General features: G+C 28.7%; 2 protein-coding genes and 1 pseudogene across 5 annotated transcripts; all 3 read right to left on the bottom strand.

Moving 5' to 3' along the window:
* Nucleotides 1–1092: 1092 nt before the first annotated feature.
* LOC112683611 lies at nt 1093–1930 on the bottom strand (annotated as a pseudogene).
* A 5132-nt stretch (nt 1931–7062) lies between these two features.
* On the bottom strand, nt 7063–13193 carry LOC112683623 (zinc finger protein 622). Of its 2 annotated transcripts, XM_025554733.1 has the most exons (6): nt 13122–13193; nt 11541–11795; nt 9702–10410; nt 9445–9628; nt 9228–9344; nt 7065–7215 (listed from the first exon to the last, which is right to left on the bottom strand). In XM_025554733.1, the coding sequence occupies exons 3-6, from the start codon at nt 10405–10407 to the stop codon at nt 7104–7106; spliced, it is 1119 nt and encodes a 372-aa protein (XP_025410518.1). In that variant the 5' UTR covers nt 10408–10410; nt 11541–11795; nt 13122–13193; the 3' UTR covers nt 7065–7103. The 2 variants fall into 2 exon arrangements, with proteins under 2 accessions (XP_025410519.1, XP_025410518.1); XM_025554734.1 differs by lacking the exons at nt 11541–11795; nt 13122–13193 and adding an exon at nt 11424–11522 and having other exon boundaries at nt 7063–7215.
* A 4235-nt stretch (nt 13194–17428) lies between these two features.
* Nucleotides 17429–26701, bottom strand: LOC112683642 (eukaryotic translation initiation factor 5). Of its 3 annotated transcripts, none has more exons than XM_025554762.1 (12): nt 26377–26701; nt 26077–26179; nt 19745–19859; nt 19403–19655; nt 19237–19340; nt 18979–19159; nt 18735–18898; nt 18531–18677; nt 18279–18410; nt 18063–18200; nt 17798–17983; nt 17429–17622 (listed from the first exon to the last, which is right to left on the bottom strand). In XM_025554762.1, exons 4-12 carry the CDS (start codon nt 19557–19559, stop codon nt 17509–17511), a joined length of 1323 nt encoding a protein of 440 aa, XP_025410547.1. In that variant the 5' UTR covers nt 19560–19655; nt 19745–19859; nt 26077–26179; nt 26377–26701; the 3' UTR covers nt 17429–17508. The 3 variants fall into 3 exon arrangements, with proteins under 3 accessions (XP_025410547.1, XP_025410546.1, XP_025410548.1); XM_025554761.1 differs by having other exon boundaries at nt 19403–19671; XM_025554763.1 differs by lacking the exons at nt 26077–26179; nt 26377–26701 and adding an exon at nt 21443–21689 and having other exon boundaries at nt 19403–19671.
* Between the last annotated feature and the right edge of the window lie 453 nt (nt 26702–27154).

Genomic DNA, 27154 nt, shown 5'->3' on the forward strand with positions numbered 1-27154 from the left:
AAAAAACAAGTTTGAATGTACGCCACTGATAATATTAATCGTCATTATACAACTCAGCAAATTGAATTTTCTAAAAATTATCTCCACCCATCTAAAATAAGAGAAGACAAACTAGTTGAATTAAAAAAAGGAATTATTTCTGAAAAAAAATCAATGTTACGGTTATTATTATTAAAAATGTATGCGGCCCAGAAGTAATTTTCAAAAATTACATTTGGTCCTTTCTAAAATTCTAGTGAGGACCGCTAGTCTAAAGACTCTTAAGGCGGGTACCCACGGCATGTAGCTCGCCAAGTCACGCACCGTGGGAATGGTGTATTATATTATAGGCTCGTGATATGCCGAGCATATATATAGGCTCGGTACAACAACCACGCTGTGCGAAGTTCGTCGAGTGCCGTGGGAACCCGCCTTTAGAATATTAGGCATAAAAATAAATAAAAAAACAATTTTTAAAATTCAAAAATATTATTATTATTAAAAATTATATTATATTAATAAAAAATAAATAAATAAAAATTATTTTAAGAGACCTTAATGATTGCGTGTATCTAAGGGTTAATATTTTGTCGTTTATTTTTAAAACCAACTTTTTTCAAAAATTCGTACCTTGAAATTCGTCCATCCTCTTTCATTTGACACTATTCGTTTATAAATTTATATTTTTGTGTTGTCGCTTTATTTCTTTTTTGTGCTATCCCTCCTTCTGCACTTTTAATTTTTATATATGTTTCAACTTGAATATCCTATAGAGCATCTATAAATTTATGTGGTGATGGATGATGATGATAAAAATACGCATTAAATTTTTAATGGAAAGATTCACATATATTACTTGTTATAACTTCTGCTTTTGATACCCATAAACAAGGAGGGATTATACCTTGCATATAAGTTTCTGTTAAATAATCTCAAAATTGTACTATTTGATTATTAATTGGCATATTTGCAATTAAATCAAAAAACAAACGAATCTTCGACTTTATCAGGTTCAAGGAACGGAAGACCAAAAATATAATTTAAAAAATTTCTTTCATCTGCGCCTCCTTAAATATAAAGTTTAGATAGACCCAAATTTTGTAATTTTCTAAACTATGCTTTGTCAAGATGAAAATTACAATCTCGAATACTGGTTGGCCATATACTGCGAATCGCTTCGTGTATTCCAATTTCAAAATCAATTAAGAACGTATTTGGATTACGTACAAATCCTTCGGTTAATCATGTATTACACAACTTTTTAAATAAATATTCATAAGTCGATGTACGTTTATTAGGAAGCAATGTATATACTAAAGACGTATATATACCATTTTGAATGCTATGCAATACAAAAAATTGATAAAAAAATTTAGAACAGAATTGGAATGTTCCGTCCATAAAAACTTTTTCCATAGTACATTTTAAATTTGTGAGACATGTAAATATAATTATATTTGTTTCCTTATCAGTAATTAGCAAAAAGTTTTCATTTTTGTTAGTCATAATATTCATATTTATTAGAACTTCATGTACTTCATTAATATCCTTAGGAAGTGGTGGATGATATTTCGTTTTTTCATTATACAGATTTCTACGGATATATGTAATATCATTAGTCAGTAATTGTGTACCTCCTAAACTACGAAGTTCTTTTCTTATTATTTTAGATGGAATTTCGTTTAAATGCTTTCAGATATTTTTTGTTTAATGTTATTACTTACTGCTTGACGTTCAATTGTAGAATCTGATTCATGACTATGATTCAAAACTGATTTTTCTTGAAATAAAGTTTTTACTTGTCGAAAACCAATTTTGCCTTGGATGTTTTTTTAGTGTATTCCCATGTTTGATTACCATTTATTTTGAATTCATATTTAAATGTGAATTTAAAATTATTTAACACTGTTAATTCTTTACCATTTTGGCTAAACATAGTTGTAAATTCCATGACGTTTAATAAATATTTAACTTTATTTCTACTAACCTCTAACACTTGTAAGTAGTTAATAACTAGTATTTTCAAAAGTAAAGGAACTGATATTACCGATATGTTTCATTAAAACTTAAAAATACATTTGGATTTACCTTACCACTTTGTACTCAAGACGCATGTTTCATAATTAATTAAACAATATACGTACATAGGTACACATAGGTAATTTAGGTTAGGTATATACGATTTAGATACTAAAATAGTATATATAGAAGAGTAGTATATATGTACCAATCCTAGCGCACTCTGATCTATTTCTCTTGAAAATAATTTGTTGATCTTTTTCACATAAAACTAATTTATTGATCTTTTTCACATAAAACTAATTTCGTGATCTTTTTCACTTAAAACTAATTTGTTAATATTCTCATATAAATTGCGTTTCACATAATTATTTCAAAATGATTTCGCAAAAAAATTTCGCCAAAAAAGTTTCTGAAGATTTTGCAAAAGTTTTTTCCCCAACCATACGGACACCTGAGCTGGGCCCAGCTTTTTTAATTTCACAATTTTTTGAGTTGTTAGTTTTGATTAAATTATTAATATGGTCAACGAAATTTTCTCCAGGTATTTCTGTTTTATAATGATCCCATGCTAGAGTATTAATCCCATTTTCTAGTATGAATCTTTTATCGTCATGAGCACTGAGTGCTGTTTTATTTTGCTCAATTATACAAATGTCATGGTTTTTAGTTCTAAAAATATTTTGTTTAACACTTAGAGATTTTTGAGTCGACAAACATTTTTTAAAATCATTGTCACATATTTCTTCATCAACCACTGATTTTTTCACCCCTTTTGCTTTTTTGACTTATTTCGCTGTATTATGTTCCGTGAAGGAATATAATTTCTATCATAGACCAATAAACTTTTCAGTTTCGCACTGAACATATGGAAAGCTTTATGTCTTTGGGTATTCTTTATTTTTTAAGTTTCTTTGTTTTTAGTGTTCTCCTCTTTGTTGTGATTGTATTGTAAGGATCGTTATCTTTGGGTTTTTTTGTATGACAGTGTCCTGACCAATTCTTATAAGTAATAGTATTATCATAAACTGCACAGAATTTGTCATTGTATTTAGTATTCATATTCGAATTATCTTCCATTTTATTATAAAATATATTTATTTTTTTTTTCAAACGCGAAAAAAATTGAATTTTTTTCTCGTGCTCCAAATATTCCAAGCATCGTTGTTTGTTGACTTGAAATGCAAATCTCCTATGAATAATATTTTAGAAAAATAAGAATCTCCCATCTTTATATTAAGAAAATTTTATTTTTAATTAAAAAGCGTTTTCCTTCAAATAAATGGATGACTTAAAATTCAAGAATTTTGAATTCATACCATGTATACTTCATTCTCAAATGAAGCTCGAAGTGTACAAGATTCTTGAGAAATTAATTTACGGAGAATTAGGCTTGAAAATAACTGAATCTTATAAAAATATATTAGAGAATAAAGGTCCTGATTCTTTGATCTATGAAATATCTAGATCAATCGGGGAAGAACCCAAGGAAAATTTAAAATTAAAACGTACAAACATCAAGGATATGCTCGAAAATTATGTGATCAGGAATAAAAAAGGTCAGGATTTCTTGAAGGCTCTAAACTTGAAGATTCTTTTGAAAATTATTCCAAACAAAAATTTAATCGTGAAAAATGGAGATATTGTAGACATAATTTCTTAAAAAAAATAAAACTAATCAACATCTCTTTTGGATATTTTTCTCCATTTATTTCAAACCAAATATCCAAATATTTCTAACATTACAGTGATCAAAATTATTCAATTCTTTTATTTGAGTATTATATGTGTTTGTTTGTAAACCTACAATCCCTAATAAAGGATTATGAGAATTTCTATACATGTTTGTAATATCAAGAGTATACTTCTTTCCACTCAAATTTCTTACTTCAATACATTTGAGAGTTTTGAAATCCAAGAAATAATTATTTTTTTCTGATAATTCGACCAATTTATTTAATAAGAGGGTTTTACTCATGCTATCATATTTTACTATGCGAAAACTAATCCTAAAGTCCTCAATAATAATTTTTCCTTCTTTTGGCACTGTATTATCAGTAATTATTTCTTTGGATAATACGTCGTGATCATGATTTCGAGTAAATTCCAATTGAATATCTCCATTGTAAATCGGTTGGGTTATATCTTCAAAGAAACCCAAACCGAAATCAGACAAATTACCATAAGCATTAAATTTTCCACTTCCTTTAAATCTCGATTGATATCCCGAGTTTATAGTAGGACCATGATTATTATTTAAAGCATAACCAACAACCCCTTTAATATTACTTGTTATACCAGGGTTTTCGATTTCCTCAAGCAATGTACCATGTTTTTTCAGTTGGATGTTAGAAATCAGTTTGCTTGGAAAGCCATTCTCTAAGTTTATGTTGCTATTTGTAGGATATTCAGAACCATCAAGTTGTACAAGTTTTCCGGAAATGCTAAATTTTGTGGACTTCAGGTCTAGAAACTATCGCTTCCATCTATCGAGAGAGTTGTCTTCCGATTAACACTATTAAGATTTAACAAGGAAGTTGGGTAGTAATCCTTGAATTAAGCCCGAATAATATTGTCATCATACTTTTCAAAAATATTTTCCATTTATTATACATTTTATTTTTTCTTTGTAACAATATAAAAATTTTAAAGAGTTTCTCTTTAAAATTAACAACACATTTTTTTTAAATTTTTAATAAATTCCAAACACAAATTACCACAAATGGGTGGATCATTATAATCTTGGTATATATTCGTTGATATTAGCAAGTTCTTTTTCCCTAAATAATTAACAAGTTCTGTAGGCGGATTAAATTCTCCATATGATTCGAAATAAATTTTTAAATCCTCTTCTTTTACCCATGCTACCCAGTATGAGCCTTCCTCATTAGAATCGTTTAAATTTAATATCTCACTTTCATTTGTTCTAGGTTTTAGAGGAAGTTCGTTTCTCATGAAACACCCTCTAAAATATTTATTTTTTTCGGTAAATTTTATGATATCAAAATTACTCAATGCTTTTTTCCCATATTTTTTAACAAGGAATTCAATAGATAGGTCTATTTTTTGGTTGTTTTTTTTTCTCTTCAAACCTGAGCCAAATGTTGGGTCTCTTAGGTTCATGATTTTCTGTGTAGCGATATTACCTAGATGTATTGTTTTTGGTGTTTGATGTTTTTCTTCTTGTTGGTGTTTGAAAACTTGATATCATTTTCTGGTTGTTTTCTCTATGGATTGGTTGCTCTATCAATGTCGATGTTTTTACAGGTATCAACGCTTTCAGTGAATCAACATCTATTTTGTTTACAGCATTTTCTGTCTCTTAACACTTTCATTACAAGTTTGAAAGCTTTTTCCTTTCTTATTTCATTGTTGATTTCTCTTTGATTTGCATTTCTAAAATTATTTTGTAGTTTTTCTCTAATTTTTAATACTTGTTTGGTTTTCTCTATTTTTTCCTTGTTCTTATAATTGTTTAAAATACTTGGCTCATCTTGAAGGTCTCCTCCTTTTCTCATTTTTTTTATAATTTTATTCTGAATTTTTTTAATATCACTATCATTCATTTATAATAGATATATTTTTAAAAATATATCTAAATTATATTACAAACGCCCAACACCCAACGTCCAACACCCAACGTGAACGTGAATATCCAACATAAACGTGAACGAAATCGCCCAACGTCCAACGTCCAACGTGAACGTGAATGTCCAACGTAAACGTGAACTTTAACACAATTTTTTCTCTAGTTTATTGTATATATGATTATCTATAACATCCAGAGAAATGTATTCATATTTTTTTTCTAAAAAAGTGCACACAATTTTTCAAATTTATTCTTATATAGGGTTGAACAATAAAAACTTTCCCAAATTTTACTCACGTAGTGATTTTGCTGTTTAAAAATAAACAAAAAATTTAAATTATTTCGTATCAATTTTAAATCGCTCGAACTAAAACAATGAGTTAAATAAATACAGGAAATATTTTTATGTGTTTCTCTGACAAAATATTCCTTTACTTATGATTGACCTTTTTCCAAAATCCAGTTATCAAAAACAACTAGACTATTTGTTTGACATTCATTGACAGGTACTATATCTTGATCAGAGAAATGTGAATGAACCTTAAAATGAATATCAAATATTTTTTGTAAAATTATATACACAGGTTGTTCAAGATTTTTTGTGAATACATATAGATGTTTGTAATCAACCCAGTTCTCTGTGATAATGTTTCTTAATAGAGTGGTCTTACCAGAACCAAACCCTCCCACAGTTAAACATCGAATAGGATCAGGAAGTATAGAATTACTTTTATTTGAGGTCTCGGTTTTAAAAGGATAAAGCTTGAAAATATATTTTTTCATGTTTATTACAGAGTTTTTAAATATTCTTGAATATTTAAAAGAGATAAATTATCCATCGATAAATTATCGACCGAGGTAAATTGCTCTCACATGAAATATCAAGATAAAAGTCCTTCATTCAATACGAAAACATGATGAATATAAACTGGGAATGTCTTACTCAAAACTGACAAAATGTTTTGTGTAACCATTACTCAATTTTTCTAGACCTTTATAAATTAAGTTGAACTTTACCGGATCCGAGTTAATTATTTTAAGATCATTTTCTGTAAATTTTTTAGCAAAGTGGTCTGGTAAAATTACTCTTAAATTGCTATCTAAAGTAGCTTGTAATTTTGGACCATACTTTGTCTTTATAATTTCAAGGTTTGTTACCATATATTTTTTTTCGAATTCCAAGTCTCTTGATGGGATGTTTTTTTGGGTTTGAATTTAAAAGTGTTTTGTAGTTTTCCATTTATTATAGAATATATATATATTTTTTTTTTAAAAAATTTATATGTTAACTACTTTTTCTTTTGAGGTTAAAATGTATTTTTTTTTATCTTATGGTTTTGCAATATTTATAATTTTAGATCCAAAGAAAACAAACATATTTTTTACTGAAATAATGTTAATATTAAAAATAAAAATTGTTTATATTATTACTTGCATTAACATATAACTATATTTTAATGCTATATATCAACATACATTTTATATTAAGTATTTCAATATATATATAACAAGAAATCTAAAAATTGACTTGTTCTCTGTAATGCTTTTGAAACTTATTGGCTTTTACACCTATTTGCATGTACAATTTCGATTGAACTTGTCTCATTATCTTCAAATCTCTGGCTTTCCTGTACAAATAAAATATTAATAATCAAATTAATTACAGCTCAAGAAAAAATATAGAGTATGTGGTAGATAAAAACTCAAACGGTAAATATCATGACAAAAAAAGAAGAAAAAAATAATATAACAAAACTTATTATCAAAAATGAATTGAAAAAAATGTATTCAATTAATCAATTTTAATTGAAAATAATATTTCATTAAAATACCAAGACTACATATACTATAAGGTAAAATACAAATTCTTTTATTTTCATAACTAAATACTATGATTAAAACAAAATAATAATATTGGTATAGCAAGTGAAATCAAGAATTTGTCCCAAACATAAGTAATATGTTATAATATATGTATGTCTATATAAGCTATATAAGCTACGTAAAGAGTGTTTTAATGTATGGCAATTAGGAAAATAAAGGCAGAAAGGAAGACCAACAAAGAAATTCTTTAAATTGTAGAGGAGAAGAGAGTTTTATTATCCATCATTAGATTAAGAAGCGGAAAACTTATAGGACACTTATTAAGACATAAACCTTTCACATCCAACATAATGGAAGGAAGAATCAATGGACGCAAAGGACGAGGAAGAATGAGGAAGACATTCATAGGAGAGATGATTGAAATGGCTGGATGTAGCGGATATTCACATATGAAGACTCTGGCATTGGAGAAATATATTCTTATATATATAAATATAAATAGAAGATAATATATCTCAAACATAGTTACTGATTTTCATACATAGCTTATTGTGACTACATGATATATAGTAATTATATTGTACAAATGAGAACAATATTAACAACATTACGTCTGTTTGTTTTAATTATTATAATTACTTATTTAATTATTATTTTATTTTTATTTTATTGTAATTAAAATTAAACAACAAATTAATATTATGTTTTATGAATTACTATACACTTATCATGAATTAAATAGTTTTTATAATTTATTATTAACTTATCTTTACTATACAACCTTAATTAAACAAATCTGAATATAAAAATGAGTCATTGAAAATCAAAATTGAATTAATATTAAATCCGGATAATCCATGAAGCCTGGATTTGACAAATCCAAAAAATTCAGATTTGTAAAATCCAGATAAAACCATCATTAGTTTTTACCATAAAAACTGATGTATTAATATTATATGGTGTCAAGTATTAAATAATCTTATTCAGAATTATGAATAAATAAGTTATAATCAGAGCTCGGGAGTTAAAGCATTTGCTTATTTATATGGATGTACTTAAAATGTAGCAGAGTGTATAAATAGAAGTGTATGTCAAGTTATAACACGTACAATTATAAAATTTGAAAATGCCTTTTTTTACTTATTTTAGCAATTTTTCAAAAAAAATGCTTATTTCCAGTTTTTTTTTTACAATTTTAAAGTTTTCTCCTGTAGTCGTTTTTGATAGAATTAAAATTAAAAAATAATTCTTATCTTATCTACATTGTCACGTAGTTTATTTCCGTCCAAGGCATCGTTGTATGGTTAACAAAGATATTCCAACATTGAGAAAATAGAACAGTGTGTCAAACGTCAGAACGATCAAGAACAGAGAGAACAGTTTACATTTTAATCCCTTAGGAAATCCATAAAATCCTTGAAGTCTTGAAAATTTAGATTTATTTTTATTTTGTTTGATTTTTTTTTTTTAATAAATATTTTTGCTTAATTTTAAATTTTTTAAATGCTTATTTTAGTGCTTATAATGATGTTTTTAAGCGCTTATTTTAATGATTTTAAGTGCTATAAGTTCCAAGCCCTTGTTATAATCTATTGATAAAAAATAAAAATGTAGTTTTATTAGAATTAAATTCTACTAATAAATTGTAGTAATATATGTTTATATCTTTGATAGAAATAAAGTGTATTATATTAATTTTAACATAAATAATAAATAAGTTCATGATTTCAACATTTTTCTTGTAATCAAGTTATAATTACTCAAAATATAAAATTTGTTAATTATAATATTGAAAATCAAATCAAAATATAATTACCTGGCTGCTGCAGCAGGGAAAGTTCCTGTCCATCCAACATGTCTGTAATGATTAATTACTTTATTTACCTTTTTCTCTTTCATAACTGCCCAATCATGATTTGGATTCAAATTTTGTCTATCAACATAAATGTTTCAATTTATAAATATACAAATCAAAGTTTAATAACACTATTATTTCTTAATAGTTCTTAAGTCTTAATTTAAATTTTCTGTACCTGTAATATCGCATTAACGATCGTTTACCAATTCTAGCTCCAGAAGGAAGAATCAATTGTGAGTTTACATCTTCAACAACACGATAATCATCTTCATTTGAGTCTGTTGGATAACTAGTAGAATAGTCGTAGAAATCTGAATACTCTAGTAATGCTTCACCTTCATGAACCATTTTAGTATGACCTAGAATAATTACATATTATATTATAATGTTTGTTACTACTATTTTAAAATAGTCTTCTTTAAGTAAAAATACCTTTATCAATCATATGCGCTTGTGCAGACTCTATTGAATGGAAATTTTTCCCAGAATCATTGCACCATAAACACATAAAACCTTGACATATTTTTTCGCCTAAATACACCAACAATCCTTTCATGTCAACTAAATATTCAATGTCTGGTATGAAAAATGAATGTGAATCAGACATGTGTTTAATATTTTCCAACAAGTTTTCACTGCTCTGAGAACAAAACAGACATTTATTGTTTGTTATGGGATTGTTTTCACTGACTACTCCATCCCATTCTTCATTCTCATCCACATCCTCATATTCATCATCATCTTCTTTTTCTTCTACAAGTTTTATTTCAATTGGTTTAATTGGTTTCTTGGAAGCTGGTATGCCAATATCTTTATCAATACTGTCTGAATGAGATGCTAAACTTTTATGTTGTTTAGATGTCAAGTGGTTATCAAATGATTTTTGTGAAGAATATGATTTTCGACAAATTATACAATAGATTGAGCTCTTTGCATTTTCTTCATCCTGTTTAGCTCGTTGACTGACTATCCGAGTTTCAAACGTTGGTCGATCAACTGGAAGCAGGTTAATGATTTTCCTTTTGAGATTATAACGATGCCAGTCCGTTTTATAGTGCACACGATGTGATTCACCAGTTTCAAAAACAATTTGGCACGTAACACATGTCAATGCCCCTTGATGTGGGGAAGAACTCATTTTCTAAAATAAAAAAATAAACAGTAAAATAAAAAAAGGATTAACTAATTGTAAACATTAATTATTTATTTTAAAATACTAGGGTTCTATGGGGTTATAATATATCATTTATATATAGTATTATGATAATGATATTATGAACAACTAAAATCTGGAAAAACGTCTCTAGCCATTTAACGGTCAGTTGTCTTATCTATAAAATCAGTCATTATCACAATTCTTAGATTAAAACACTAACCCAATGGCACCAAAGTCCAAGTTCATGTATGCTGATCGCCATCATACTAGTACAATTTTTTTTTTTTTTTTGGGTGGATACCCTGTGGTTGGGACACTAAAATAAAGTTGAAGTCTATGAAAGAATATTCCTTGAGAAAATATTAAATATTAGATTAAGGAAACAAGTTATAATTGGTACCCTTCTAATATCTGATAAGTATTCAGTATACATAGGGAATAAATTGTTGACATTTAGCAGAACATTTAACCCCTAACCCAAAACCAAGTTTTTTTAGGGTAGGTAGGTAATTAGGTGATTTGCCATACATAAAAATATAGTTTCAACTCCACTGTACTAACTGTAAACATAAACTACAGTTAAAAATGTGTCATAATTGTCTCATAAATTATAATGGATAAAAATTGTTCTCTGTTATACTATAATTTTTATTGAGACTTAATTGAAAAGTTTTTGATATTGTTTCAATTAGTGTAATAAGCAATTTAAATCCTTCTAATACACACATAGTGATGTTGAGTATGTACTTCAAATGATTTAAACAAATTTAAACAAAGTCACCAACATTTTAGGATGAATGGATGGGTGCTGGGCCTCAGATGAAATGTACATATAATTCAATAAAACTGTGCAAGGGATTTACAATTCCCTAGATAAAATCGTATACAACATTTCTCACACCAGAGATAATCGATTTTTCTAGTCAGACGATGAGTAGTAAGTAAATTTAAGACTAAAAACTAGTATTTTTTTTGGACACCGAAGCCACTGAACTCACAATAGTAAGAATCCATCAGTCAACGTGCGATAACAATAGGACAACACTCCGAGATTCCAACCAAGCGGACACTTACGCGTTTGAAGACTCGGCTGCGAGTACCAGTTATCAACTCACCTCTAATTAATCCGGTGCGTCTGATGAAACGGTTCCGTGAGTAAATCAAGAGCTTAACGTAAACAGTCGTACGTGAGAAACGTAAGTAGCAAGGCAAATTGCAGAGACGAGCACTGATAATGGTGTAGCTGTTGTTGTTCACTGGCACACGGACGATTCGACGATAAAATGATTAGAACGACGAATGGACCTTCGCAGGAACGAATTTTTTGTGTCCGTAATAATATTGCCTACATTTAACCCCTTTTTTTGCAGCTATCAAAATGTGATAACATTTATAAAACAATAACATCATTTTTATTATAATAATTTTATATATTGCTAAATTTAAATTAAAATAGTTAAATAAATTTAATAATAAACAATTCGAAAAAAAACACAATATCGTAATTTAAAATTTAAAAACACACAATTCTTTGCGAATATTTCAAGCAAAAATTTAATACATTATTAATACATTTTACTAACTATTTGGCCATAACACTCATACTATTAACATTTAAATGTTGTTCCTTCCACAGAATCTTGGACATAATTTAATACCCTTTGAATAGGAACCAGTATAGATGGTAGTATAGTATTATATAAAATAAAATAAGCTACCTGCCAATTTTGCTCTATGAGCTGTAGTAAACCTTAATTTACCAATTTCGTTTTGGTGTCACAGCAAAAATGTAATAATTGGCAAAATAATTTCATTGTTTCTCCATTTTGTTGTCACTACATACATTTCTGCATTTTTTTTTAACTAGATCGCATTTCATAACTATGTTTAATCATGTTTACGTGTACTACTTGTGGACTACAATATAATTTAAGATCAAGTTTTTATAAACACATGAGAACTAAACACGAAAAATAAAAAAAGGTATATATTTGTGATAAACGTAATACATCATTTTCAATAAAAATTTATATCATAAAACATTTTAGACATGAAATGTAAATGAACATCTTGAAGAGTAAACATATTTGCTCTTTCGAAAAATGCAATAAATTTGTTTAAGACTTATCAGTTACACTTAAATATAAGACATATGGTGAATATTATTAATAACACATTGAACTTCTAATACTATAAATTTTTTTTTTTATTAATATTTTATAATATTTATACATCATTTATACTATTACAATTTAAGAAATGGAAACATGAGGTTGAGGAGAAATATAAATGTTAATTTGTAAAAAGAACATCAACAAGAAAAGTTACTGGCATAGAATATTCATACTATTACTGTTATGGATCATTTTATCCAAGGATTTCTGGCAAAGTAAGGAAATTAATAGAAAAGTAATATTTAATAAGCATATTAATTTGAATTAGGGTAAAAGAAGTTTAAAAAATGGTGGATCAGTAAAAATAGGAAAAATATGTCCATCATACATTATATTACACAAGAAGGACAATTAATTAATTGTAAAGTATAACAATACTCATTTATGGCACCAAAATTTAAATTTAAATTTAGCAATATATAAAACCATTATAATGAAAATTATGTTATCATTTTATTAATGTTATCACATTTTGATAGCTGCAAAAAAAGGGGCTAAATGTAGGCAATATTATATACGTACACAAAAAATTCTTTCCCGCGAAGATCCATTCGTTTAGAACGAGGGCACACCACGACAGAAACATACAGAAATACCAACACCATAGGAAAGAGATTAAATTAAAAGGCGATTCTAGTAATCAGTTTTGATATCAACCACGATTCTAGCGCTTTCAGTGGTTATCATAATTACTAAAACAACCATGATATACAATAGGCAGGTAGCACTTCTTAAATCAATTGAATTAGATTTTTCGCTTTTCGGTACAATTATATCCATACGGATAACAAAAGAGTACATTAAAAGATTAGTTGTAGATGTTAAAGAAGTAAACTATGATTTGGACACATTAAATAATCAGATAGTATACATTGAGAAATATAATTATTGAATATTTTTTTATTTTTTTTTTGGTATTATTAACTATTGTACATAGATTTACTAATAATCATTGATACTTTATTAAGTATCTTGGGTCTTAGTTAAAATTTCTCAAAAATATAAATTTTAACATATCTTTCAGTAGTTGTTTACTAAGTGTTTGTAAATATTTGATTGCTTTTATCCTATTAACAACTGAAGGAATTACTCTTTTGATTTTATTAATGTATCTACTGCATGCTTTGTAGAACAGTGCTCTGTTGCAGAAGTCCCAATGTGGTGAGTTTGATAGCATTTTGCAGATCTTTACCAACTATGTTTAATAGTATTGTCATTTACATTGCCAAATAAGTTATCAATGAACAGGCAAAAATGTTTGGTAATTTTCACTCACGAACAAATTTCTGTAACAAGTTGATGTTCTATAAATAAATTTAAAAAATAATGAATAATTTCGTTTGAAAATTATGGCTAATAAATTAATAATCCCCTATTATTTGATATGACTGGCAATCTTTTCATGATAACCAAGGTCGTACCCAAAGAGGGGGGGTTCAGGTCCGGACCCCCTATTGAAATTTTTACATACTCAACGGTTTAATAGTAAATAGTATAATAATAGTATATAGTGTATTTTAATTTCCATTATCTTCAATATACAAAGTTTATAGATTATAAAATATACCTATAATGTATTACCCGTACTATAGTAGGTATATTAACAGTAATTTGTTGGGTTAAATTATAGTTATAATTAGAGAACAGATAAAATATAAATGTCGGACCCCCCCCCCATAAAAAATTCCTGGGTACGCTCTTGATAATAGCACCAACTTGTTGGCTAAAAACTTGTGCAGCATAAGAAATTTTAATTTTTTCCGGATTAACGTGATTATCGGTGAGTTTCGGAACCAATCAATCACTTCCCATACTTAGGATGTTATTAATTTCATAATATTAAATAGTATGCTTTCACAAAGTAATAATTATTTTATTATCATTCAAAAAATGTAGATCTTTAGAAATAATATAGTTTTTTAATCTTTTGAGAAGATGAGGAACATCATAGAATGATAAAATTTCATGATTTCAAACTTCAAAACCGAAGTCTTTTTTTTCAAGCGTATACTTGTGTTCAAGGCTGTATCTGGGGGAGGGTCCAGGCACCCTGCCCCCTCCTCCGAAATGTCTTTAATATTTTCTGAATGTTTAAAATACTTATTTATTTTTATCATCGTTATTGCATTCTTTCGCCATGAGTGCCGTTTTGTTAATTTGGGATCTCCCACGTTTGTGGCCTCCGTATATAACAAAAGTACCATTTTTAATACCAACATAAATATTTTCAGTCAAAAATGACTTAAGCTCCAATTAATTATTGACTGCTTCTAATTTTATATCATAATATCATACGAAAATATGATATTAATTTTAATAAAAGAAGATAAAATCTTTTTTTGTCTTATTTTTAACCAAGTATCAAAAGTTAAAATCTAAATTCAATAAAATTACAATATACATGTTTTGAACACCTCCCAAAAAAAATTTCTAGATACAGCCTTGCTTGTGCTTACAAGCAATTAATTGCATCAATAGTGGTAGGCGTTTGGTCACATATAGTTAATACTTCCATAAGACCGGTCAATTAGACGGTTTCGATTAGGTACTTTTTTTATAATAATTTCTAATTTTTTTTGTGTCATCTGTAAGATGAAAAGCTACTGGTTCTTTGAACTTCTTACAACCTCTGGCCATAAAAACAAGGGCCTAGTATATAATTATTTGCCTTGTCTGCAAGCTTTGATGAAAGGTTTTTACCACCTAAATCTTTGAACCCAATTACCTTATCACCATATATTTATTTGAATACTGAAAATATGAAGATGGTGAGATTTCATCAAAAATAAGTAAATATAATTTAGCTGTATCTGTTAAACTTATTGTTTATTTTTTAAACAGTTAATTTCAAGCAAAAGTGCGTTGATTACTACCGACTTCAAAAGGAATTTTTGTAACAAATACGCTTTTCCACATAGATTGTATAAAGATAACGCGAATATTGACGAATGGTTTCATTTGAGGTTGCATTCGAATTTGTGATTGAGTAAAATTTTGAGTCAATTAGTTAAGTCTGTTAAACGATGTGTTATTTGATTTCATGTAATGTTAATTTTTTTAATGCGGAATTTTGAAGTACAACTACGTTGATAAAGAACTGCATTTTTTTAATTGAGGCTCTTTGAAATGTGGTATGTTTTCAAGGCGTTTGATCTTAGTCACATTTTTACGTAATGCTCGTTTTGCTTCACTAAACAATTTTTTTGGCTTGAGTGGCAGTCGGCTGGATATAATATGTAGATAGGCGTAATAAATAAATTTAAAAAAAAATACAGATAAAATTTAATTATAATTAAAATAAATTTGTAAAACATAGAATATTGATAGTTGATTCTACACGACATGGCCTCTAAATAAGTATGTAGGCTGACATACAATGATGAAATCCTAGGTAAGCCGTTGCAGGGGTGTAATTAAGGGGGGATTAGGGGGATATATCTCTCCCCAGAGCCTATATAATATGTATAATTATTTATTAATTTCCTAAATAAATAAATAATTTTTTTTTTTACACAGCTTGATGGTTTGTTTGAAATTGTGAAAATCGTAATTACCTATATTTAAATTAATTACAACCTTGAGAAGTATTTTAAAATTTTAAATTCAATTTTTTTTAAATTAGAATAAAATAATTTATTTAATTTTAGTTACTTAATTTTTTTACAATATTTATTGCATCAAAAATTAATTGTAATTTTAACTTTAATTAATAATTTGGTTTTCTTTTACATAAATATATTAAAAAAATTTATTGGTTCTAGGCTAATAAAATATTATAGTTATATGGAACAAGTCATCATATATCAAAGATATAAATATTTTATAATTTAAATTAAATGTCAATGAATAATTTTATTGATGTAAAATACAAACAAATTACTACTAGTATTTATTATATTTTCAATAAAACATTAATGTTAGTGTCAGAAATTATTTGTACCTAGGTACAAATGTGAAAATTTAGACATTTTAAAAATACGACTATTAAAATTTCAAGTCTCCAAAATGATTTCTAATAAATCACATGGAACAAAATATGTCAATGGTACAATGCCAACAACATATATATTTTACTTACGTAATAATTTCTTTTTGATATTGTTCTGTCTTGGTGGTCATTTGTAATTTCCTGTTCATGAAACAATTTGAAACTGTACATTATAGAAATTTTTATAGTACTGACATTCACCATTCAGAATCAACTTTACATTCAAATGTTGAGTTGAAATAAAAAACTATTTCATTTATAGAAGACAAATATCTAGTATAACCCGACAAAATTTTAACTAATCAATTGATAATACAGAATAGACAAAATATGATTCAATATATAACAATATGTCAGGTGTAATATTTTGATTTGAACATTGAATGTGGAAATTCACTATAATCACAATTAACTTCTAGCTATTCATACTAAAATATACTAACAGTTAAATTATTTGTTGCTAATATACTATTTTATTTTAAATTGTTATGAAGACTAATATTAATGTAACATTTACTGGTATTTAAAAGCTCATATTCTTTGAGCACTTATATTTTACAGGGCACATGAAAGGAGAACAAAAAAATTAACTTACTTTTTAAAGTATAGAACTTGAAATCTTTATTAGAATGATAGCGTAACATACATTTTCATCATAGAACATTATATACTTGTATATTAACCACATACAACTTTTAAAATTGTCTATCGTTTCTGAACGAATTAAAATATTTCAAAAACAAAGGACAAAGAATTAATATTTAAGTATTGTTACCTAAAATTCTTTTTTGTAAATTAAAATGGTATAATTATAATGTAATGTAAAAAATTCAATAATTGGTTTTACGGTGAATATTTGATTATATAATATAAACTAATTTTATTTGAATAATAATTAAATTCTCAAATGTCCAATGACAATTAGATGGCATCTATGTCAACATCATCTTCATTATCATCCACACTGGGTTTAGCAACTGGTGGTGTGGGTTGTGCTTTCAATGTACTGGTGTGCACACGGTCGTTATACTCAATCTAAGAAATCATTTTTCATTAGCTAATGTTATAGAAACAATTATAAATAAACAAATTTCTTCAGTTATTGAGAATTTTACAAAGAGAATTAACAAAATAAGTGCAAATTTAGAAGTATGAAGAAAACATTAATAAAAATGTTTTTGCTAAAAATAAACTTATATCATTTATTTACTTCTACGTCATCATCACTGTCATCTCCACTTTCTTCTTCTTCTTCAGCTTCACGTAACCATGTTATGAACTGATTAGCATTATTATGTATTTCTTGACTGAGCTCTTTGGAGACATATTTCTTGCTAATCTTACTAGCCCAATCCAATAAGACAGCCTCTTCCAAAATATCAGCATCATAGAATAACTAGACACAAAAATAAATTAGTAATCTTCAACAAATAAAAATATTGAAATGTATACTCTAATATTAAATTAAGATTCACCTTTAATATAGCAGAAACTTTTGGCAACAAACTACCCTTATGGAGTCCAATTACTTGCTCAATGCCACCCAGTAAATATCTTTGAGCCTTTTGATCCTCATGACAAAAATGTAAGAACAAAACACGATGTTTCTTCAACTAAATACAATGAATCAAAAGCTTATTATTGAGAAGATTATTTAAAAATATTTTAATATTGAACACAATTATATTAACCTGCAAATGAATTTTCTCATCAAACAATAATTCAGCCAACACTAATGTAGCTTTACTTTTAACGTCTAAACGATCAGCTTCAGCAACAAGTTCTCTGGCAATAATAGAACCAGAATCACGTGCTTTCTGAACCTGTAAAAAATTATATTACGTTGGTAAATTTCCAAAATAAAGTTAAGTAATAATATATTTTTAATGGTTTACAGTAAAATACACACATGTAATAGCATTAATTTAAAATTTATTAAATACCTTGTTGTAAAATATATCCATTCGCTCTTTTTCAGTCTTATCTGTATCTTCATCGATGGTCAATCCTTTAGCTCCATCAGTTAAATCTTGCATACGAGCTCTTACTGCCTCTTCAGATACATCAACAGCCCAATTATCATAACCATCCTAAATATATTAAATATTTAATATTTTAATTAATTATAATTACATTAAAAGTTTTACATTATCTTCAGCCAATTTCTCTGGAGCTTGAACAATTAATTCAGAATTATTTTCTTCCGGAGAACTAGACCTTCCACCTTCACCATTTTCACCACCTTGTTTTTTAGAACGCCTGTTGCGTTTTCCCTCAGTTAATGATGATCCTTGAGCTGCTGGATTCAAATCTATAATATAAAAGTTTAAGTAAAAATTATATTATATTTAAACACAATATATAAATATTGTTTATAGGAATAAAACATACTTGGTGGATTCTTTAATATGTAAGCATTCAGTTTATGATTAGATTCCAAAGAGCCATAATATCCACAAGCTTTACAACCTTGATGTATTGTTCCTTTTCTAGTACTAATCATTAATTCAGTTTCAGGATTGTCACATTCGGGACACAATACATATTTCCGAATAAAACAATCCAAAAGATCCTTAAAACAATAATTAATTCATAACAATAATGTAGGGATCAAATAATTATATTTGTAGCATGAAGAAAATCACTTACTTGAAGTTTGCCAGCATCGTGAGCTCCATTTACAATAAATCTGTCATGTTTGAAATCAAATTGTGTTTGTGCACCCAGTTCACATCCAAAGAACTTAGTTGGATCTAATAAATTAATGAAAAATAAGTTATAAAATATTTATAAATAAAATAATGGTTTTTATTACATGTAGCAGGTCTTCCAATGGCTTTAGCTACTTCAGCCATATTGACAATGACTGTTTTAATGCCATTTCCTTTGCCTTCGACTTTAGCCATAAGTCGAGGCATTTTATACCGGTAGAATGCATCACTGACATTCCGATTCACGTTTACGCTACCCATAGCTGCAGCTGTAAAGTTCCTATATTAAGTATAACCCGTCACGTTTCCCTGAATGGTTGCGATTTCCTGTGTCGGTTGCAGCAGTATTTCAATGTCCTGTTCCAACAAATTTCTATAAAAATAAGATTTAAAAAGTAAAATTTCCAACCTAAATTTTTAAAATGGTTTTTTTTTTTATTAATTACCGAAAACTAAAACCTTGATATTTTAAAGAAATCATGCACCTTGTAGCAGGGCCAATAAATGGCTCTATGAGCTTTTTACAACTGCCAGATCTTGCTCTGGATAATGATGGCGATACTGAAAAAATAATAATTAATATTTCATTATTAAACAATACTCATTTTAATATACTTTTATTTTAAAATAATAAAAAAAAACTGATTGTTACTTAATAGTCCAATAAGATCAATTATTACATAAATAATTGATAACATATGTAGTACCTATATTATTTCAAAATCATATTTATTTTAAATCACTTCAAAGGGATAAAAATATTTGAATTAATTAAATTTGTTTTATCATATTACTTAAATATTTTATTAAAATAATGCTAGCAGAAAAAAAAATAATCATGAACAAGCAATTTAAAATATATTAAAATTAACAAAACGATTAATTTGAATCAAAGTTTATTAAATATTAATATTTCACTCTGCTCCTTTCAACATTTTATCAGGCGTTCTTCAAGGATCTCACTTAGCCTCATTGTTATTTTTATTATTCATAAATGATTTTTATTTTCCCAATTCTAATAAATTACTTTTTGCTGATAATATGAAAATCTTTCGGTTAATTAAATCACATTCTGATTCAGCTCTCCTCCAAATGATCTAAATACACTATCTACTTGGTGTAATTGAAACAAATTACCGTTAAATATTGATAAGTGCAAAGTAATGTAGTTTATTACTAGATCTCGCTCTCCAATTATTAATGATTATACCATAAATAATATTGTACTTCAACGCGTTTTTGAAATTTGCGATTTAGGGGTCACATTTAACTCAACTTTTTCTTTCAATAAACATTATTTAAACATAACAAAAAAAAACATCTACTACATTAGGTTTCATAAATAGAACTTGTAAAGATTTTACTAATTCCGATGCATTAAAAATTCTGTATTTTTCTCTGGAATACAACTAGGTTGTATGGTCACTCTCTAGTGTTGTTCATATACAAAGCTTAGAAGCTATTCAAAATCGTTTTCTTCGTTTTATCTCTTACAAATGTAATATACCACGTAAACTACACTCACAATTTACACCGTTATTAAACCAATTAAATATTACCAGCCTAATTGTAAGGAGAAAAAATCATTGATTTAAAATTTCTATATAAAATAGTAAATGGTTTTTTAAATTGTCCCGAATTAGTCAGCTGCTTAAATTTTAATGTTCTTCATTTTCGAACTAGATCTGCAAATACTTTTTACATTCCATTTTAAAGAACTAATTACGCACTTTGTTCACCTATTAATAGATTAATGAAAATAACTAATGACGTCCAAATAGATCTATTTAATTTTCCTTCTTTTGATTGTTTTTGTAACCATATTGCGTATCTATTAAATTATTTCTACCTATATTATAATTGTCTAAATTATATTTTTATAGTTTTTAATATTATTATTTATATATATACATATACTATTTACTGTCTTTCTTTTAAATAGGTAGATTTAAGTCTACAAAATTGTATTTAATTATAAAAAATTGTAATTGGGTTCTTCCCGTTTAAATAAATAAATAAATAAATAAATAATAAACATGTGATGATAATTAAAGACATCGGCAATGTTATTTACAATAAAAATAGTATTATAGAAAATAGATTTCGAACTATTTTCAACCAGAAATCTCAAAAAATTAACTCACCTATACGAGATAGCACCACCATATGTTTACGAGAGATTTTCAGTAATTTAATGTTTAAACTATAAATGGGTTTCAGATATCTGAAATCTATTTTGTTTTGGTATTTTCCAATGATGATGGCGAGTACGGTACGTATACGGTGACGATAAATATTTGCGATTATTACTGTAACGGTGAATAAGCAAATATGAGCCCTCGGAGCGGCAAGGCGACTACAGTGAAGTGTGCGGTATAAAATCAATATACCTACTGGTGGTCTGGAGGAGGCTCGAGCCAGTGACAACTCGTAGTTCGTGAGCATGCCCGAACACGCCGCCGAGTATTTTGTCCAGGTCAATAAATTACCAGTGCGGCACCACCCCTTATTGTTTCTTTGAATTTAAACTATGATATTATTTGCTTGTTAACGTGTTTTTTTTTTTTTTTTTATTAAACTTATTAATAAGGAATAAATAAACAGATTTCATGAAACACTGCTATGTATAAAAAAATATCAGATGCACTTAACTCGTTGCTGGGTAACGAACAGATCGCTATTTTGGGATATCGTTACGACGGGCGTATTTTATAATCCATATTTGAAAGTAACTATTATAGTATCAATCGTACAGATATAATTAATGTAAATTAACATTACAATTTACGAAGATCAATTAAAATTTTAAACAATTATCTACTACCACAATTTAATTTTAATAGTAAAATAAAATATACGGTCAAAATTACAGTAAGATCTTAAGAATTATGATGAATATTTCGTTAAAAAACATTTCTCTAAGAAACTACAACAAAATTGAAATTTAATAGTTTGCTTATATTTCGAATTTTTTTAATACTTTAATTTAATACGCAATAAAAAATTAAGTTTACGTAACAAAAATTACTATTATAAGCAATATTATACATTCTTTATAAATAATAAATTGAGTTACTTACTGGTTAATATTTACATACATTATTTTAATAATGTTAAAATTCAATATTAGATAATCAAAAAAGTGTTTTTGACAATAAATCAGTATTAAAAATAAAATAAGTTGAATGTTTTGTATAAATAATATCAATTATGTTTTTATTTTATTAGAAAATTTAACAAAATAATTGAAAACTCTAGTAAAAATGAAAAATTTATTGAAATGCCTGCATGATTACATGATTTATATTGATCTTTTTTTTTTTATTTTAAAATTAATATTTACAATCTGTATACATTTAGTTTATACAATATGTAAATTTTGAGGCTTTAAGTAAAAAAATAAAGACTTTGAGAGAAGGCGTCCAGTAACACCACTTCAAATTTCATTATTCATCAAAAGTTATTTGTTTAGTAGATCTCTAGGCCAGCATCGTTTTAATGGATGCAGTGGATTGATTGGGTTATTCAAAGAACAGAGATTAGAGATAAGTGTATTTTAATGGTTAGTTTTGGGTGTATGTAGTTTTTTGTAACATTGAAAGGTGAAATCAGACAGAGTTGGGATTTTTAGGTCATTATGAAGGACTGATTGCTGACAAATCAAGGAGCGCTTGTGATGATATGAGTACGTAAAGTTTATAGAATGGAGGGATTGGAGTATTTTAATATTTGACTTTTTAGCTGCTCCCCAAATTTGGATGCCGTAAGTCATGGTTGGTCTTATAACTTGCTTGTATATTAGAATTTTAGTTCTCAGAGGAAGTTTGAGCGTAATAAGTTTCTTAGAGAATGAAGACGTAAATTTAAAAATTTAAGTTTAGTTTTAATATGGTTTGCCCAATTGGATTTTTGGTCTAGATGGATACCTAGATATTGTCTTTTTGGGGAATTATGTTGTTGTTGATGGATAGGGGATGACTGTTAATAGAGCGTAGTGTGATGGTTATATAGCTAGATTTAGATTCGTTTATTTTTATTCTCCAAAGACCGAATCAGCTTTGGAGTTGTACTAGATGATCCTGAAGTCATTTAGAGGACTAATTGGGGTCCGAGTGGAACGAGATTATAGCAGTGTTGACAGCAAATGTGGCAATAAAAGTATCATCAGAGTGAGGTATATCCAAGGTGAAGATGTTATAGAGAATAGGAGCTAAAATGCTACCTTGAAAATACCAGCCATGATATATATGGTGTGTACAGAGGTGGATAGGTAGTTTTTTTGTTACAGGGAAATATTTTAATGGGGCCACCAAAATAAAAAAATAAATTTGTTTATAAAACATGTATTATATTTACTCATCCTAATTTAATTTAAATAACTATAAAAAAAAAAATGTCCATGATAAAATGAATGGTATCGAGGGGGCCATCGACATAATATAGGACGAGGGCCCACAAGGAAAATCCCTTTTTCCTTATGGGTCTATCCACTCCTGGGTGTACTGTGATGTATCATCTAGATAGCAGATCGCAAATATGTGACCGGTTAAGGACTTAAATATAAGAAATAAATGGGTGGGAAGGAAACGGATTTTATAAAGAAGTTTATCTCACTACACTCGGTCAAATGCCTGGGCAACAATGAAGAAGACAGCTTTGCTGTGATTTTTTGTTTCAAGGGAAGAAAAGATAATGTTATTCTATACACTTAGTGTAGAGTTGAGCATTTGTTTTTAAAGCTGAGTTGCGTATTAGGGATTATATTGATATCATTAATAATTGGGTAGATTCTTTTAAGGAGAACTTTTTCGAGGATTCTAGTGAGGGAAGGAAGAAGACTTATTGGACGATATGAGAGAGGAGATTTTGGGGGTTTAGCAGGTTTATGAATTAAAATTATGATGGAATGTTTCCAGGTTGAGGGGATGTGTGATAGACGTAGTATGGAGTTGTAAATGTAGGCAAGAAGAATTATTGCCTTTTTTGGAAGGTTTTGATCTTTTATTTACTTTATGATCGTATATCAGGTTTTTTTTCCAAACCAATACTTCCAGAATAAAGTATTAATATTGATAATTTTACAGTATCTAAATGAATATAAATTCTATGAATATATATTGATATGACATTATATATGAATATGTTCTCATATGATGGTAAACAAATTTGATATTGTCTCTTTTAGACATTATAATATGTAGCAGTTAAAAGTTCACTTTAGAACTTTGTTATCAATTATATTTTATTTACAATTAAGATGAATAAATATTGGTTAGCACTTTATTTTTACATTTCTTGAAAATATAAAAACGTTTTAATACAGATAAGATCTTTATAATTCACTTCACAAAAATACAATATCAATAGCGTGAGTAGGAAAAATATGTTATTGAATAAATTAAAATTCTTATTTATGAAGAAGCTATGGACTTTTTTTGAGATATAGGTACTTAATTAATAAACTAATTATAATCAACATGTTGAGATGAATCATTTTTAACATCCAATAAAAATCCTTATATATTAAAGAGTTTAATATAAATATTGATAATTCTTTATTCACAAATATTAATTTATGAATTAAAAATAAAATTGCAATTGTAATGGTCAATATTATTAAAATACTGATATTGACAGAATAATTAAATTATTTTTCCATTATAAAAACATAATCAGTAACATATTTATAACCCATTACCTACAAATACATTATATCTATTGAAAATAAATCAAATTATCTAATCATAAAAATAATAATTACAATCTTTTTTTTTAAGTCATACCTACCTACCTATAATAGAGTATGATAAAACAAAGTTAAATAAAATCACAAGATTATATAACACCCAGTTAATTAGCAAATATTAATCTAGAGTAATAATTACTTTGTATATCAACTATTAATCAGTTATTCAAATGACTTAAAGATAGCATATTGTAGTAGAGAATATAGGAACTATTTAATATCTAATTAAAATGTAATTTTAGTGAAACTAACATAGAGGTACCTAAAATAAATATTTAGAGGCTATAAAACATAATTGAAAATATTAGGTAACTAATGATATTCTACCACGGAATGACAAAACTATTATTCATAAAGTACCCAAAGTGTTAATAGAACATATATCATAGTGTGTTTTCATGAAATCGACCTGGGCATCAGAAAACAATTGAACAATTGAAAACATTGTAGATATTAAACAATGGTTGATAGTTAGGCAGGCAATAATTTTAACGGTTGAAAAATCAGGGAAACACGAGTGTACACCTGATTAATTTCTTGGTGCGACAAACTACTTTGTTGAAAGAGTGAAAAAACGCGAATGCCACGCGCGTCGATCGGATGTTACGAGGTACATTTATTACAGTACGGGAAGAATAAAAGTTCATGAAAGGCGCAGACGATTGTCGCGTGTCGAGTTTAATTGAGAGTTAATTTATTTAAATTTAAAAATATTCAATGGGACGTTTACACCGGTGATATATGGGTGGAATGTAAATATTTAAGAAGGGTGGGGGAAGGAGAAAAAAAAATCCAAGCATGTAAAGCGAAAACTTGCTCGTCCATCGAAGGAGACCCGGGAGGAAGGGGGGAGCAAACACGTGAAACATATGGCGGAGAGATGACTTCGTAATGTGACCCCTATTAATATATTTATAGAACACCGACCGATACACGTCGGCTACACGGATGTTCAAGGTTACTGTCGGCGGAATTCACGCACGCCAGGTACAGCGACGAACATTCACGAAGACTGTAGTAGTGCACACTTACCCGTGTCGAGAAACTTCATATAAATGGTGTCACCCCTCTGGGACGCGGGAACGGTGATGAAATGATTAGCGAATATCGTTCGCTTCCGTCGACTCGGCCAAAGCTGCGGAGGGGAAAAAAAAAATCTCGTCAAAGAATATTCATATGTATTGTGAAATGTATGGGTGCGTGCTCGACGCGATGACATAATAATAAATATATAATTATCGATCGTGGAGCGGGGAAAAAAAAGTTTGCCCGATAAACCGCGGCGGTGGCGACTGACACGGGTAACAGTTCGCGGGTCGCACCACAACTCACATCGGTGCCTTTGGCAAGCCTCGAGGAGACACGGGTTCCTGTTGCGGGAACCGTTTCGGCGGGCTCGTCGAAAGTGCTGGTGCTGAAACGGTACGGCGCAATATTGCAAAATTTGCACGGCGTTTCGGTCGGTAGAGAGGTAATGTTGCTGATCGCAACACACAAGAGAGAAATGAACGAGAAACCGTCGGAACGAACACTGCTCCAGAACGGTTGGCGGACACGATGCGATAGGCGACGGCGGCGGTGCGAAATACGATGTAACGTCACGGCGGCCACGCGAAATCGTACTTGTCGTCGGTGAACACTGTAGCGTTCGGAGAGGTGTTGTCGGCAGGGTGAGCGGGTGGGGATGACGATGAAATGCCATTCGACAAGCGGGCTGAGGGTGCACGGGCTACGTGCGCGCACGATGCGACCACGACGACGGCGGCGGAGTGACACGGAGCAGCCAACGCGACGTTGCGCGTGGTGCTCGGTTGGCCACACTGCTCGGGGCAACCGGGCGGTTCCTCGTCGTTATCAGCTAATCCGTCGCACGCACTCGCCGCGATCGGCGGCCCCCGTAACCCGTTTAGTCCGTTCGCAAACCACCAGCCGTATACGTACAGCGCGCGCCCTATGTTTACGCACGCTCAGGCACGTTCACGGTACGTCAAACTGCATATTGTCGTCATATTATTGCAATAATACGCGTGTAACGGTACAAGCATAACGTTTGTATCTAGTTTTTTACCACCTCGAAATCGTCCATAACCCGCAACGCACCGACCGTGGT

This window comes from Sipha flava, unplaced genomic scaffold, assembly GCF_003268045.1.
Source record: "Sipha flava isolate LNK unplaced genomic scaffold, YSA_version1 231_pilon_pilon, whole genome shotgun sequence".
Classification (NCBI taxonomy): Eukaryota; Metazoa; Arthropoda; class Insecta; order Hemiptera; family Aphididae; genus Sipha; species Sipha flava.